Genomic DNA, 14,517 nt, shown 5'->3' with positions numbered 1-14,517 from the left:
GTCATTGTGTGATGTCTGTTTGTATGTATTTTTGTGTTTCAAATGTGTTTATGCGTGTCTGTATATGTTTGTGTGTGTATGACTGCATGTGGCCTCCTGCTGAGTATAGTTGGCGCCGTGCGGCCTGCTGATGTCTCTGGGGGGGCGCCGTGCGGCCTCCCGCTGTGTATAGATGGCTACGTGCGGCCCCCCACTGTGTATAGACGGCGCCGTGCGCCCCCCCGCTGTGTATAGATGGCTACGTGCGGCCCCCCGCTGAGTATAAATGTCACCGTGTGTCCTCCCGCTGTGTATAGATGGCTACGTGCGGTCTCCCACTGAGTATAGATGGCGCTGTGCGGCCTCCTGCTGTCTCTGGGGGGAGCGCCGTGTGGCATCTATACTCAGCAGGAGGCCGCACGTAGCCATCTATACACGTATACTCAGCAGGAGGCCGCACGTAGCCATCTATACGGTGCCATCTATACACAGCGGGAGGCCGCACGGCGCCATCTATACACAGCGGGAGGCCGCACGTAGTCTTCTATACACAGCAGGAGGCCGCACGTAGCCATCTATACACAGCGGGAGGCCGCACGGCGCCATCTATACACAGCAGGAGGCTGCACGTAGCCATCTATACACGTATACTCAGCAGGAGACCGCACATAGCCATCTATACGGTGCCATCTATACACAGCGGGAGGCCGCACGGCGCCATCTATACACAGCGGGAGGCCGCAGGGCACCATCTATACACAGCGGGAGTCTTAGTGCTTTGCAAGAGCAGTCAATAAATTCTGCTTGACTAATTCTGAGCACCATAAAGTCTGGTTCGCTTCTAACCTGCTGTCTTCATTTTCAGCTTGCTGAATTCTATCTCATTTACTGTCATTCGAGACGATGCCTTTGCTGGTCTCTTTCACCTTGAATACCTGTGAGTGCTCCACTTAATGTCATATTTTTGATTCTGTTCTTCATCTTTTGGCATGTGCAATTGTATGAGCAAGTATTCATATGAATTTATGACCTACTTAAACCTTGGAGGACCTTAAATTTTATTCAATCAAATTTTTTTCCAGTTTAAAACTATGGGACATATATGTGCCTTGGTCCTCAAAGGGTTTTTAAAGGGGCTGCAAACATAAATACGAAAAAAATAATTCAATTAGTGCTTTTTGTGTTCATTTAATATTTATTTGAAGTCCATTTTTTTTTTTATATACCTTGAAATTAAGCCCTACCCCATGGAATGAAGCCCTACCTACATGACATCTGAGAGCTACATGAATCCCGCTTGTGAGGTGCCTGTCCGTCACTACTATTCAGTTTTAGGGTCCACTCACTAAGCCATATATTCTCTCATGCAAGAGAATAGGGCCAATTATGCTAATGACACTCAGCTCAAACTCTGTCAGAGCTTCAGCTGAGTGTGATCCGATTCTCTCGCAGCACAGATATGGAGAAGATGAAGAACTTAATTTCTCCATCTTCTCCATAGTTTGTGAGTGTTCATCGGACTGCACTTGGATGACATCCGAGTGCAGTCCAATGTTTTACGTGCACCCGTAGACTTGTATGGGTGCACATGGTAAGAATATCGAATGAGATTATTTTCTCATGCCAATAATCGCAGATCTGCACTGTCCCATAGTATAACATAGGGCCGAGTCCTATCCGATAAAACATCACATAGCATTCGGCCGTGTTATACGACAGTGTGAGCGAGCCCTTAGAGTCAAGGAATATTTACATGCAGATGATGATATTACTCTCCAAGTGTATATTTTTTTAAGCGAGTTCATAGTAAATGCTTTGCCTTTTTGACATGTGATCAACTAAAGAACAAGAAAGATTTAGGACCTCCCCTATACAGAAACGGAAAATAGTTTGGAGGACTTGCATGTCCTTTTTTATTTATTATGAGAAAATCATAAAAGATCCCGTTTTTTAACCATGCTGTGACTTTCTGCTGAGGGAGAGGGAGAGAGCTGCCCTATTCAGAGTCTGTAATAAGACCTGCTGACAAAAGTGTTGAAGATACAGTCTAATGTGAATTAACAATGAAAAAAAGTTAATTTCACAAATGGCTTGTATTTTTTTTAATACAAACTTTTTTTTGTCTTTACAGCTCCTTTAAAGGGAATCTGTCATCAGGTTTTTGCCACCTAATCTGAGAGCAGCATAATGTAGGGTTAGAAGGTAATTGACTAGTAAGTTCTGTAGGACCCCATCACTGATCAGTAGATTTCTGTGTACACTGAGCATGAGCAGAAAGCTGCCAATCAGTGGTGTGGGCGGGGCTATACAGAGCACAGCATTCAGAGAGCTGCTAGATCTGCAGCAGATAAAACGGTGATTTTCTCAAAATGACAACAAGCAGCTGAAAAAGTGACGCATCGCTGGAATCAGGGTATCTGCCCCTATATTGTGCTGCTCTCAGATGGGGCAGCACAATTAATATTGTGCCAAATTAATTTCCCGTGAACTATCACATGATCTATCACAGGGGATCATGTGACATGTCACATGATAAATCAGGTGTGTGTGTGTGTGTGTGTGTATGTGTATGTATGTATGTATGTGTGTGTGTGTATGTGTATGTGTGTGTGTGTGTGTGTGTGTGTGTGTGTGTGTGTGTGTGTGTGTATGTATGTATGTATGTATGTATGTATGTATGTATGTGTGTATGTATGTATGTATGTATGTATGTGTGTATGTATGTGTGTGTCTGTGTGTGTCTGTGTGTCTGTGTGTGTGTGTGTCTGTGTGTGTGTGTGTGTGTGTGTGTGTGTGTGTGTGTGTGTGTGTGTGTGTGTGTGTGTGTGTGTGTGTGTGTGTGTGTGTGTGTGTGTGTGTGTGTGTGTGTGTGTGTGTGTGTATGTGTGTGTGTGTGTGTGTGGGGGGGGGGGGCACGCCTTCTAAACTGCCCGGGGCCCTTGCTACTCCTAATCCACCCCTGGGTGAGAGTGATAAGTTTATATTGAACTCTGTAGCGAATGGGCAACCATTGTAATGACTGGCACAGGGTCGAGGCATTGGTGTAACTGCGGGACAGAAATACGACCCTGACTGCTGCATTCATTACAGATTGGAGAGGGGGCGGGCGGTGTTTAGTAAATGGAAGACCGATTAGTAAAGAGTTGCAATAATTCAGACGAGAATGAAAAAGAGCGACAGTAAGAGGCTTTTGCTGAGTCAAAGGTAAGAAGAAGTCTAATTGTAGAGATGTTTTTGAGGTGTAGATGACAAGAGCGAGCGAGTGATCGGACGTGGGGAATGAAGGAAAGATCTGAATCAAGTATGACCCCAAGACAGTAGCATGCTGCTGGGGAGTAATGGTGGAGCCACACACGGAAATGGCAATATCAGGTATAGGTAGGTTAGTGGAGGGAGGAAAGACAAGAAGTTTAGTTTTGGAGAGATTCAGTTTTAGATAGAGGGAGGACATAGTGTTGGAGACAGCAGACAGACAAGCTTTGGCATTTTGTATGAGGGTAGGGGTGATGTCAGGTGAAGAGGTGTACAGTTGGGTGTCATCAGCATAGAGATGGTACTGAACACCAAATCTATTAAGGTTTGTCCAATAGAGGCAGTATATAAAGAAAAGAGGAGGGGGCCTAGGACTGAGGAACCCCTGACAGTAAAGGGAAGAGGAGCCGGCAAAAGATCCAGTGAAGGAGCGGTCACAGAGAAAGGAGGAGAACCAGGAGAGACGTGTCCTTGAGCCCAATAGTGCGGAGCATAGTGAGGAGGAGCTGGTGATCCACAGTGTCGAATGCTGCAGAGAGATCCAGGAGAATCTGCAGGGAGCAGTGACCATTAGATTTAGCTGTTAGTAGATCATTAGAGACTTTAGTGAGGGCAGTATCAGTAGAATGTAAAGAGCGGAAACCAGATTGTAAAGGGTCAAGAAGAGAGTTATCTGAGAGATAGCGGATTAGGCGGGAATGGACCAGGCGTTCCGGGAGTTTAGAGATGAAGGGCAAATTAGAGACAGGTCTGTAGCTGGCAGAGCAGTTCTGGTTGAGGGATCGTTTATTAAGTAATGGATGTATGCTGGCATGTTTAAATGAGGAGGTAAAGATACCAGATGAGAAATTAAATATTTTAGTTAGGTAGGTAGTGACTGCTGGGGAAGAGAAGGACTGAAGGAGATGTGAGGGAATAGGGTCACTGGTGCTGGTAGTAGGGCGAGAAGATGCTACACATTGATACTTATGGACGGCTGTCAGATTTTGAGACAGACCAGTGACAAAAGGGTTATTCCCATCTCCCTAAATGCGTATCATCTGATAGCGCTTGTTAGCTGTTTGAGATATTTCTGACATTTATTTTGTTTACACCTTGTTGCCTTGGAAAACGACCACTGCTGCTAGACAGCAGAACACACGAAGTGCTTAAAATCTCTTTTCTGTTGAGCCTGTAATGAAGAAGGCCAGGATCGCTGGAGCTCACCGTTATCTCGTAATCCCGGTCAACTTCAGCACAGTGCGTACGAGCTAGACAGCAGAGGTGGTCGGTTTCCTGGGCAACGAGCTGCAAACAAAAAAAGTTAATATCTCAAAAATGGCAGCAAATTTTATTAAGCTGCAAAAATGCTCATTTTTACAAACACCATCTGACAAAATATTCATCCATGACGATGGGAACATCCCCTTAAACTTCATTACACCTGCTTAATCTGGAAGTCAGTGCCAGACCCAGATCACAGACCTCACAAGTATTTCCTCATATCTTGGAAGATATATATTTTTTTTTATATGAAGACAACTTCTAATTTAAAAGGGGCATCGCTATGGTGGGTGCAGGGGTTACAGTCGCACCCTGGAGGCTGGATGGACCCAAAATGTCTTTGGCCCATCTGAGAAAACCACTATTAAAAACCTGTGTAGTTAGGGGCCGTGTTGAAGACCTTGCACTGGGGTCCACAAGTGTTAAGTTACACCACTGCCTGTATACAACCTTACTGGTCACACGTTTGCTCCACAAATCACCCCCATTCAAGGCAATGATCAGAGACCTCGCTCTGTATGGGCCACTCTGAAATCAGATCTCCACTGCCCAGAGGACACCTGCACATGATATTGATGTGCCAAGTCACCAAAAGACTGGCAAAGGCGTACATGTCACCTAATGGCGGAGGCAAATTTTTCTGACCACCAACTAATAGTTGTGGTACACTTTTGGGAACTTTTTGTTCATAAATACATATAATGGAGATAAAAATCATCTTTGCAAATGAGTTTAATTATAACATTTTACAGGCTCTCCGAGAACCTACACTCAACTTTGATGTGGTCTGTGAAGAGGAACTTATAAAAAGACAATAGTTACAAACTCCCATCAGATTTTCTTAGCAGGCTCACTTATGGATCCTCAGTTAACTCATTTTGCAGCCAGAGGTAGGTAGCGCAATGCAGAGGCTATAGAAGGCAAATGGTGCAACATTTTTAATGAAACCCAACTACAAAAATTATTTTTTTTCCAAACATACAAGCATTTAAGAATAAAAAATTATGGTAGTCCCAAAAGGTGGATAACTCCTTTATAAAGAGGTTGTCTGCTTTTTTATTTTTTACTTTTCCCAGAGTTTAAGGATGCTAAAGAGATGAGCCGTACGACCACACTCTGACAGTCTCCACAAGTGTCGTCACGACCACCAGAGGGACCGACTGTTGTGGACGCTGACTGTGGGGGTCACGTCAGGAACTTATCACCCCCGGACACAGTGGGGACTGTCAGAGCTGCAGCACTGTAGCGGATTATGGTGGAAGGTTTTCTCGTTTCTTCCACTTCTAAGTCGTCCATGATGAGCCACGTCGTCGCATAGGCCATCATGGCGATGGTTGTGTCAGTGCCCGGCCCTTAACGGCAGAACCAGGCACAGTAATATGTGCGCAGTCTTCAGAAACTGCTCCACACATTGGTTGTGTCCGGTATTGCTTATCAGCTCCTGTGGCGTGAATCGGGCTGAGATGCAATACCACACATCACCTGTGCACAGGTGTGGCACTGTTTTAACGATATAACCCTGCCGCCCTAACTTTAAAGACTTCTGGATGTAGAATACTCTTCCTCAACCACAACCTAAAGGGGTCCCAAAAGCCTGAGCCCTCAGCGACTAGCTGACCACTGGGCTGGCATCGTCATCACTGCACCCTATTCGTGTTGGTGGTAGACTTGTGCACACAACCACACACCGCTCCATTATAGATTGGAGTTGTGCTCTGCGTCTCTTTTTGCTCAGAAAAACCAATCACGGAGCAGCTTTCATTTCATATTCTGCTTCTGAAGAATAAAAGCCGCGTTGTGATTGGTTGCTATGGGCAACTGGTTTTAGACAGTGTTATCAATCTGCCTGATGCATTATCGGCCTTATGGAGGAGATAGGGGGCGAGACACCGGGATACAGGATGAAACTGTCACCTACGTGTGTGGGGCTGTGTATACAGGGCCGGGTGTAAAGAGGACGCACACCTGTGTCTGACCCCTGGTGTCACTCAGCTGTCACCATCACTGCTCTGTGCCCCCCGGACAGGAGATCCCGCAGCCTCACATCTGATGGTTTGGAAATTCTGATTGTCCAGAATCACCTTCTGCGATTACAAGGAGGCGACGGGTGTGCATGGCGTCGTGGGTCTGCTGACTGCCCCTGTTGCCGCCATTTTGGTACTTGTATTCATTGGTGATCAGGGATTTTACTAAATACTGCAATACTACAGTACTGTACATATGGCCAACATCACTGGTGCAAATCTCCTAAGGGGACTTATTATTAATAATAAATGATATAATAACACAAAAATTTATAATATCTTAATTTAGTAATTATTATTTCTACTAATTATTATTCGATTTTTCCTTTAAGTCACCTTAGGACAGTGATGTCAAACTGAAACACAGAGGGCCAAAATGAAAAACTTGGACTAAGTCACGGGCCCCCACACAGAATAACGGGCCCCCACACAGTCCTCCATACAGAATAACGGGCCCCCACACAGTCCTCCATACAGAATAACGGGCCCCCACACAGTCCTCCATACAGAATAACGGGCCCCCACACAGTCCTCCATACAGAATAACGGGCCCCCACACAGTCCTCCATACAGAATAACGGGCCCCCACACAGTCCTCCATACAGAATAACGGGCCCCCACACAGTCCTCCATACAGAATAACGGGCCACCACACAGTCCTCCATACAGAATAACGGGCCCCCACACAGTCCTCCATACAGAATAACGGGCCACCACACAGTCCTCCATACAGAATAACGGGCCCCCACACAGTCCTCCATACAGAATAATGGGCCCCACAAAGTGGTGGTGGTTCTGGTGTCGTGGGCCAAATATAATCACCCTGCGGGACAGATTTGGCCCACAAGCCAGAGATTGATCTGTATGCCTTAGGTGATTTTTACAAATGTACAATTATACATAAACACATTTTTAATTTCTTTATTTTTGAATTGGCCAAAAGGAGGGCTATTTTAATATACACACGTACACTCAAATTCCCCACTCTTCCCAAAATTCAAAAAGAAAAAAGAAAAAGAACAAACTAAAAATAAATATTTTGGTAGCACCATAGCTGGTATCAGAACATAAAATTATTTAACCTGAAGGGTAAACACTAAAACCAACCCTCATCCAGCTCCATTTACAGGAAAATAAAGTCACGAAATCTTAAAAATAAAATTATCAGCATTTGCCCTCACCACTTAAAAGATACCAGTTTGGTCTGGCCGTAGTTGTACTTATCTGAAGAACCACGTTACCCGGTCATTTTGACAGCATAATTAACACCATTAAAAAAAAACAAGACAAAATATAAAAGGTAGAATCACATTACTGCAACTTATTTTCTTCAGTATATAAGGGCTCATTCACACGTCAGGGTTTTGAGTGGAACTTCCAGAGAAAACCTATAATTAAAAGATTGACACCTGTTCTGTGATTTGGAGACGCTCCTGGTTTTGGTATACAGATACTGATGTGTGAATAAAGTCCTATATGGTAAAATGAATGGTGTCCTCCAAAACTACAGTTCTTCCACCGACACCAGACAGACACCCCAGGACGTCATACGGTTACGTTGATGGAAGGACAAAAACATTATGGCCCTATTTTATTTTGTAAAAAATTGAAAAAGTTCAATAAAAAAAATAAAACATTATAGCCCCAATTCATTAAGACCAGAGTTTCGTACCCCAGAGTTAGTGAGGGGCGTGCGAGAATAAGATGAGCCGAATTCATTAAGAGGCACACGAGACATGATGAATTTGGCTCATCTTATTTCGGGCATACGCCTCGCCAGTCAGCAACTGGAGTAACGTATTTCGCCACTTTGAGTGAATGTGATGGGCGGGTGTAGGGGCTCAGTCCTTGCACCTCTCCCGCTTCTTCAGCTGTCAGGAAAACACCAAAACTCACAACATTCGTGCACATCGCAAACATCTTGCAACTTTTCAAGGTGTTTTATGCCCTGATGATTCACCCCCTGATGATTCTTAGAAAATCAGGAGGAAAAAAAACAAAATGCAAGAGTCACTTGCTCTAAAAAGGTTAAAGGGGGCCATCAGCTTTCAGAAAACATATCTCCCAGCTGCAGTTTGTTATAAAGACAGGACTTTTCTTACTCACCCTCCCCAGGTCCACCAGTCTCCGCTGCTCCCATTGTCTGGTATTGTCCGCAGCGCTCACAGCGCTGTAGGCAATCAGTGAGCTCAGCGGCTCTGAGAGGAGCATTCCACTTACATGGGCAGAGGCGCTGAGCTCATGGATTGGCTGCAGCGCTGTCAACAATACAAGACACTGGGAACAGCAGCGGGAGCTGTGTTGGACCCAGAAAGGATGAGTAGGGCACAGATACTTGGTTTTGTTATTTTACCAATATATTCTGAGCAGGTTTAGTGCAATCTGCACCGGTGACCCCTCACAACACATTATAAGGGGGTAACACTAATTACTGACAATAATACAGCTAGAAAGCAATTTAATTCACCTCTTTTGGACCTTTGCACTGTCCCCCTTGCTGCACAGCATCCACACCCGCAGCACAGCCTCCTTATCACCCCTGACACAGTACCAGCCCCACCATGGCTTGTTATAGCTAATTAGCGCTCTAATTAGGGCTAATGAGACAGGCATCGCCGTGGACGCCCCCGTGTCAGCGTTCTGTGCAGGCAATATCGCTGCCGGCTATGGAAGGACCCACATAGACGAGCGCGGCCTCCAGACTTCCGCCCCCTTCTGAGGTCAGAGCGGGGTGTTCAAAGATGGCGCTGCCCGTGCAGAGGTGCTGGGCCGGGCTGCGTGCGCTGACCTTACCCTGGCCGGCGGCCGGTTACCATGCCAGGCCCAGGATTTGGGGGCTAGGGGGCATCTATAAGCCCGACCCCAATGACCCAGAGACCAAGGACTGGCATAAAGGGCCGGCGTATGAGGCCAAGCTGTACGGCCGCCATGGCAGCGCCTCTGGGGTGAAGCCTGAGAGTCTGTGGCCGAGTCCCCAGCAGCTCCGGGCTGTGGAGGAGGAGGAGAAGGCATGGTGCCCGAGCCTGAGGGAGATGCAGGAGCGGCTGGAGGCGGCAGACCGGGAGCTGGAGCGGCAGGAGAAGGAGAGGTCAGCGCTGGTCGCCATAGCAACCCGAACCACAAGGCCCAGCATGACTGAGCTGCCAGAGTGCAGCCTTGTATAGTGCACCACACACCTTTGAGCACTGGGTGGCGCTGTTATACACTGTGCGGCCATATGTTGGGGTCCTATACTGCTTCGCCACCTAGTGCTCATCCTGACTCCAGGGCATCTCACAAGCCCATATAGCAGACATAGTCTCATCCGTATTGTGGAGCGACTGCAGACCTCGTAGCCAGAACAGACGGCCTCATATGTATAAGTCAGGGTCTTATCACTGATGGACAGACCAGGAACTGCCGCAGATGTGAGGTCTGATGTGCAGCCCCTCTCTATCAGACCCCTCGGGTGTGGGGCACGTGTCTTATTAGTAGGGCGAGTGCATGGTACCTGCTGGTCAGACCGGACCGGAGTGAGAGGAGCAGGCACTGCACAACACGTTCTCCCCTTACCCTCATTAGATGCAATGTCGGCCACCTGAGTTAGGCGCCAACTCCGGATCTGAGCCGCAGTCCTTGCTGTAACCCCCTTATATTCCGCTGTCTACCACTGACAGGCATTTAGGACGTGCGGTGTAGGGTGCGCTCCTCTCCCCTCATCCACCACGACGCGGTCACTGGCTCCGATGTCAGGGCTCGCTACATCACCTCTCGTGAAGCCGCAGCCCAGGCTTCATAGGAGACTGCAGAATATATTACAAGTGATCGGACGACCGTAAGGCCAAGATCCCTACAAGAGAATAAAGAAGTCCTAAAAAATATAAATGAAGAAATAAATCCTATGTTATCGCCGCATCTGTAATGTTCCAATCTATCAAAATATAAAGTGAGGTGAGGTGAGGTGACCTGCACGGCAGTAAAAACTGCAAAGAAACAAAAAAAATCAAACATCAGAATTGCAGTTTTTCTGTTCGCCATCACTCCAACTAAAGGTTCAATAAGAAGTGATGAAAGCGTCGTACTTACCCCAGAATGGCGGAAATAAAAAATAATGCCAGCTGATGATGCAAAATGAAGATTTCATTCGGATCCAGCAATGGGGAAATAAGTGGTACGGTGTCAAAATGTCAACATAAACCATTTTTCTTCCCTTTTATTCACCACTTAAAAATTATATATCTAAGCAAGTTTGTGATGGTCGTTTTCTTACTGAGCTGGAGAACCAAGTTTCCAGACAATTTTTTTCCGCACAAGGAATGCCATAAAAACAATGGCTGAATTGGGGTTTTTTTTTTTCTTTCGCTGTTTCACCACACTTGAGGGTTTTTTTCCCCTTTCATCATATGGTAAAATGTTGAGATAAAAACGTTCCATAAAAAAAGCCCTTGGACAGACAAAAAATGAAATAGTTACTGCTCTCAAGATGAAAAAGCGCAAAATCAGAAAATGACCTCGTCGGAAAGGGATTAAGGCTAGGACCTAAATGGGTGGTCTGCTTAAGGAGACCCCTGTCCATGTGGTCTATTAGGGCATATTGAGAACCTATAGGAGCCAGGTTCTATCAGACTTTGCTTTATATTCTAGGGACTACTGTGCGTCTGGTCGACATGTAACTTTTCATTCATCACCTGAAGTCTGAGGTGTCACAAGGTGGGGTCCCACCAACCCTGCCCCCTGACAAATCACGCATGTCTTTATTGTGTGTGTATCTGACATATCTTTGTTTCTTTAAGGGTTCGGCTGATTGCAGCTAACATGGCAAAAATGCCCAAGATGGTGGAGGAGTGGCGCAGAGCAAAGAAGGAAGCAAAACAGAAAGAACGAGACGACAAAGCCCGTAAGGAACGTCTCTTGGCCCTCGCCCGTGATAAGTTTGGCGTCCAAATAGATTTCCGTAGTACCAAGTTCCAGGAGATGTTGAAGGAGCTGGAGAAGGAGGAGAAAAAGAAAATGAAGGCTGTGAAAAAGAAGCAGAAGGAAGAAGAGAGGGCAGCGATGGCGGAGCTTCTAAATACAGTCACGTCAGGCGCACAGTCGGCGCGTCCTGCGTCTGATACCTCAGGGTGATGCCAGAGGGGGTGGCGTTCCTCAGTTTTCTGGTCACACGGGAGGGAGCGTGGATGGGACTATTGTGTAGACACATGACTGATGAGCACAGGCGCCAACTCTCCTAACATCAGTGTTGTATCATTATCTTTCTGTATATATCTGTGATTTGTAATAAAACAAGCACTTAAAATTTCTTTATTCATCTTGTTAGTGCGGGGGAGGGGGCGACAATTTTAGTATTTGTATTCAGCCTGCAAGTCCTGACCCAACTGCGGGTCTGATGAGCAAAACTAATCGTCCCAAATATCAGACAGGGACTGGTCTACAGTATGGACGCTAACATGTGGTGCATTACCCTTCACTAGAGATCGGATTGATTTGATCAGCTGCCACGTACCACCGAAGCCTGCGAACATCCTCATAGGTGCCGGCGTCTCTGTGTGACGTCATGTGTGCGGAGGGTAAGAGGAGAATCACAGGTCTCCTGGCCATGAGCTACTTTTATGGCTGCTGGACCAGGAGCCATTCTCTCATTTCCACTTTGTACGCTTCATAGAGTGGATATTAGAGGACTCTGTCACAGTTTTATCCAAAGGTTTTTTTTTTCATGCCTTACAACGAAAACTGGTGTAATAGTAGTTTACACTGATAGCCAGGATCAGTTATACCCGCGCTATCTAACTCGCACCCACTGTTAGTTCTCACGGTAGTAGAGCAGCCCCCTCACCGTCGCCCACATTGTTGTATCAGAGACTCCATCAAGGGGTGCTGACGTGTTAGAGGCCAAATAAAGGCCCCTAATTGGCTTTATACAGTACAGACCAAAAGTTTGGACACACCTTCTCATTTAAAGATTTTTCTGTATTTTCATGACTATGAAAATTGTACATTCACGCTGAAGGCATCAAAACTATGAATTAACACATGTGGAATTATATACTTAACAAAAAAGTGTGAAACAACTGAAAATATGTCTTATATTCTAGGTTCTTCAAAGTAGCCACCTTTTGCTTTGATGACTGCTTTGCACACTCTTGGCATTCTCTTGATGAGCTTCAAGAGGTAGTCACCGGAAATGGTCTTCCAACAATCTTGAAGGAGTTCCCAGAGATGCTTAGCACTTGTTGGCCCTTTTGCCTTCACTCTGCGGTCCAGCTCACCCCAAACCATCTCGATTGGGTTCAGGTCTGGTGACTGTGGAGGCCAGGTCATCTGGCGTAGTACCCCATCACTCTCCCTCCTCTTGGTCAAATAGCCCTTACACAGCCTGGAGGTGTGTTTGGGGTCATTGTCCTGTTGAAACATAAATGATGGTCCAACTAAATGGAAACCGGATGGAATAGCATGCCGCTGCAAGATGCTGTGGTAGCCATGCTGGTTCAGTATGCCTTCAGTTTTGAATAAATCCCCAACAGTGTCATCAGCAAAGCACACCCACACCATCACACCTCCTCCTTCGTGGTTCACGGTGGGAACCAGGCATGTAGAGTCCATCCGTTCACCTTTTCTGGGTCGCACAAAGACACAGTGGTTGGAACCAAAGATCTCAAATTTGGACTCATCAGACCAAAGCACAGATTTCCACTGGTCTAATGTCCATTCCTTGTGTTCTTTAGCCCAAACAAGTCTCTTCTGCTTGTTGCCTGTCCTTAGCAGTGGTTTCCTAGCAGCTATTTTACCATGAAGGCCCTCTGCACAAAGTCTCCTCTTAACAGTTGTTGTAGAGATGTCTGCTGCTAGAACTCTGTGTGGCATTGACCTGGTCTCTAATCTGAGCTGCTGTTAACCTGCGATTTCTGAGGCTGGTGACTCGGATAAACTTATCCTCAGAAGCAGAGGTGACTCTTGGTCTTCCTTTCCTGGGGCGGTCCTCATGTGAGCCAGTTTCTTTGAAGCGCTTGATGGTTTTTGCAACTGCACTTGGGGACACTTTCAAAGTTTTCCCAATTTTTCGGACTGACACCTTCATTTCTTAAAGTAATGATAGCCACTCGTTTTTCTTTACTTAGAATTTGTATTATGGCAAGAAAAAAGCAGCTAACAGTCTATTCAGTAGGACTATCAGCTGTGTATCCACCAGACTTCTGCACAACACAACTGATGATCCTAACCCCATTTATAAGGCAAGAAATACCACTTATTAAACCTGACAGGGCACACCTGTGAAGTGAAAACCATTTCCGGTGACTACCTCTTGAAGCTCATCAAGAGAATGCCAAGAGTGTGCAAAGCAGTCATCAAAGCAAAAGGTGGCTACTTTGAAGAACCTAGAATATAAGCCATATTTTCAGTTGTTTCACACTTTTTTGTTAAGTATATAATTCCACATGTGTTAATTCATAGTTTTGATGCCTTCAGTGTGAATGTACAATTTTCACAGTCATGAAAATACAGAAAAAATTTTAAATGAGAAGGTGTGTCCAAACTTTTGGTCTGTACTGTATGCAAAAAGAAAATAAATTTTAATATGAAGGGAAAAAATTACACCTTTGGGCCACGGTCCCACCATCAGTATTCGGTCAGTATTTGTTCTCAGGAGTGGGAGCCAAAACCAGGTGAGGAACAATCAGAGAAAAGGTATAATAGAAACAAGTCACCAATTCTGAATTTATCACCCACTCCTGAGAAAAAATACTGACCGAACACTGATAGTGGGGCCGTGGCCTTAGCTGCATTCTTTGAAAGGAAAGGTCATCGCTATCAGATCCATGAGAGACGGACACAGATCAGCAGTTATCGACTCCAGCATGTATGGAGCAAAACCCCACTGATCTCTTGCTGCTGGGACTGTAGAGCAGCCATGTGAATAAGAGCCGATGTCACTACCGAGCAGCAGCCGCAACGTGATGGACGTACACCAAGTCCATCAGCAATGGCTGGACATAGAGGGAACCTGACAGCTGATACTCGA

The 14,517-nt window shown here is 45.8% G+C and overlaps 2 protein-coding genes across 2 annotated transcripts in view; one reads left to right on the top strand and one right to left on the bottom strand.

The window, feature by feature from the left end:
• The window catches only part of LOC141165360 (DAN domain family member 5-like), an 18,894-nt gene extending 9,795 nt beyond the window's left edge, over window positions 1–9,099 (bottom strand). The window contains exon 1 of the mRNA XM_073650956.1: window positions 8,986–9,099. The gene's annotated coding sequence lies outside the window, so the exon portion shown is untranslated. The remainder of the gene's footprint in view (window positions 1–8,985) is intronic.
• A 104-nt stretch (window positions 9,100–9,203) lies between these two features.
• Window positions 9,204–11,796, top strand: GADD45GIP1 (GADD45G interacting protein 1). The gene is made up of 2 exons (XM_073650955.1): window positions 9,204–9,606; window positions 11,291–11,796. Exons 1-2 carry the CDS (start codon window positions 9,260–9,262, stop codon window positions 11,622–11,624), a joined length of 681 nt encoding a protein of 226 aa, XP_073507056.1. The 5' UTR covers window positions 9,204–9,259; the 3' UTR covers window positions 11,625–11,796.
• The last annotated feature ends 2,721 nt before the right edge of the window (window positions 11,797–14,517 follow it).

Source organism: Phyllobates terribilis, unplaced genomic scaffold, assembly GCF_046119375.1.
Source record: "Phyllobates terribilis strain yellow unplaced genomic scaffold, ASM4611937v1 Scaffold_11__3_contigs__length_659146591, whole genome shotgun sequence".
NCBI lineage: Eukaryota > Metazoa > Chordata > Amphibia > Anura > Dendrobatidae > Phyllobates > Phyllobates terribilis.
Note: the sequence above shows the minus strand (reverse complement) of the source record. Positions and strands in the feature narration are given on the sequence as shown.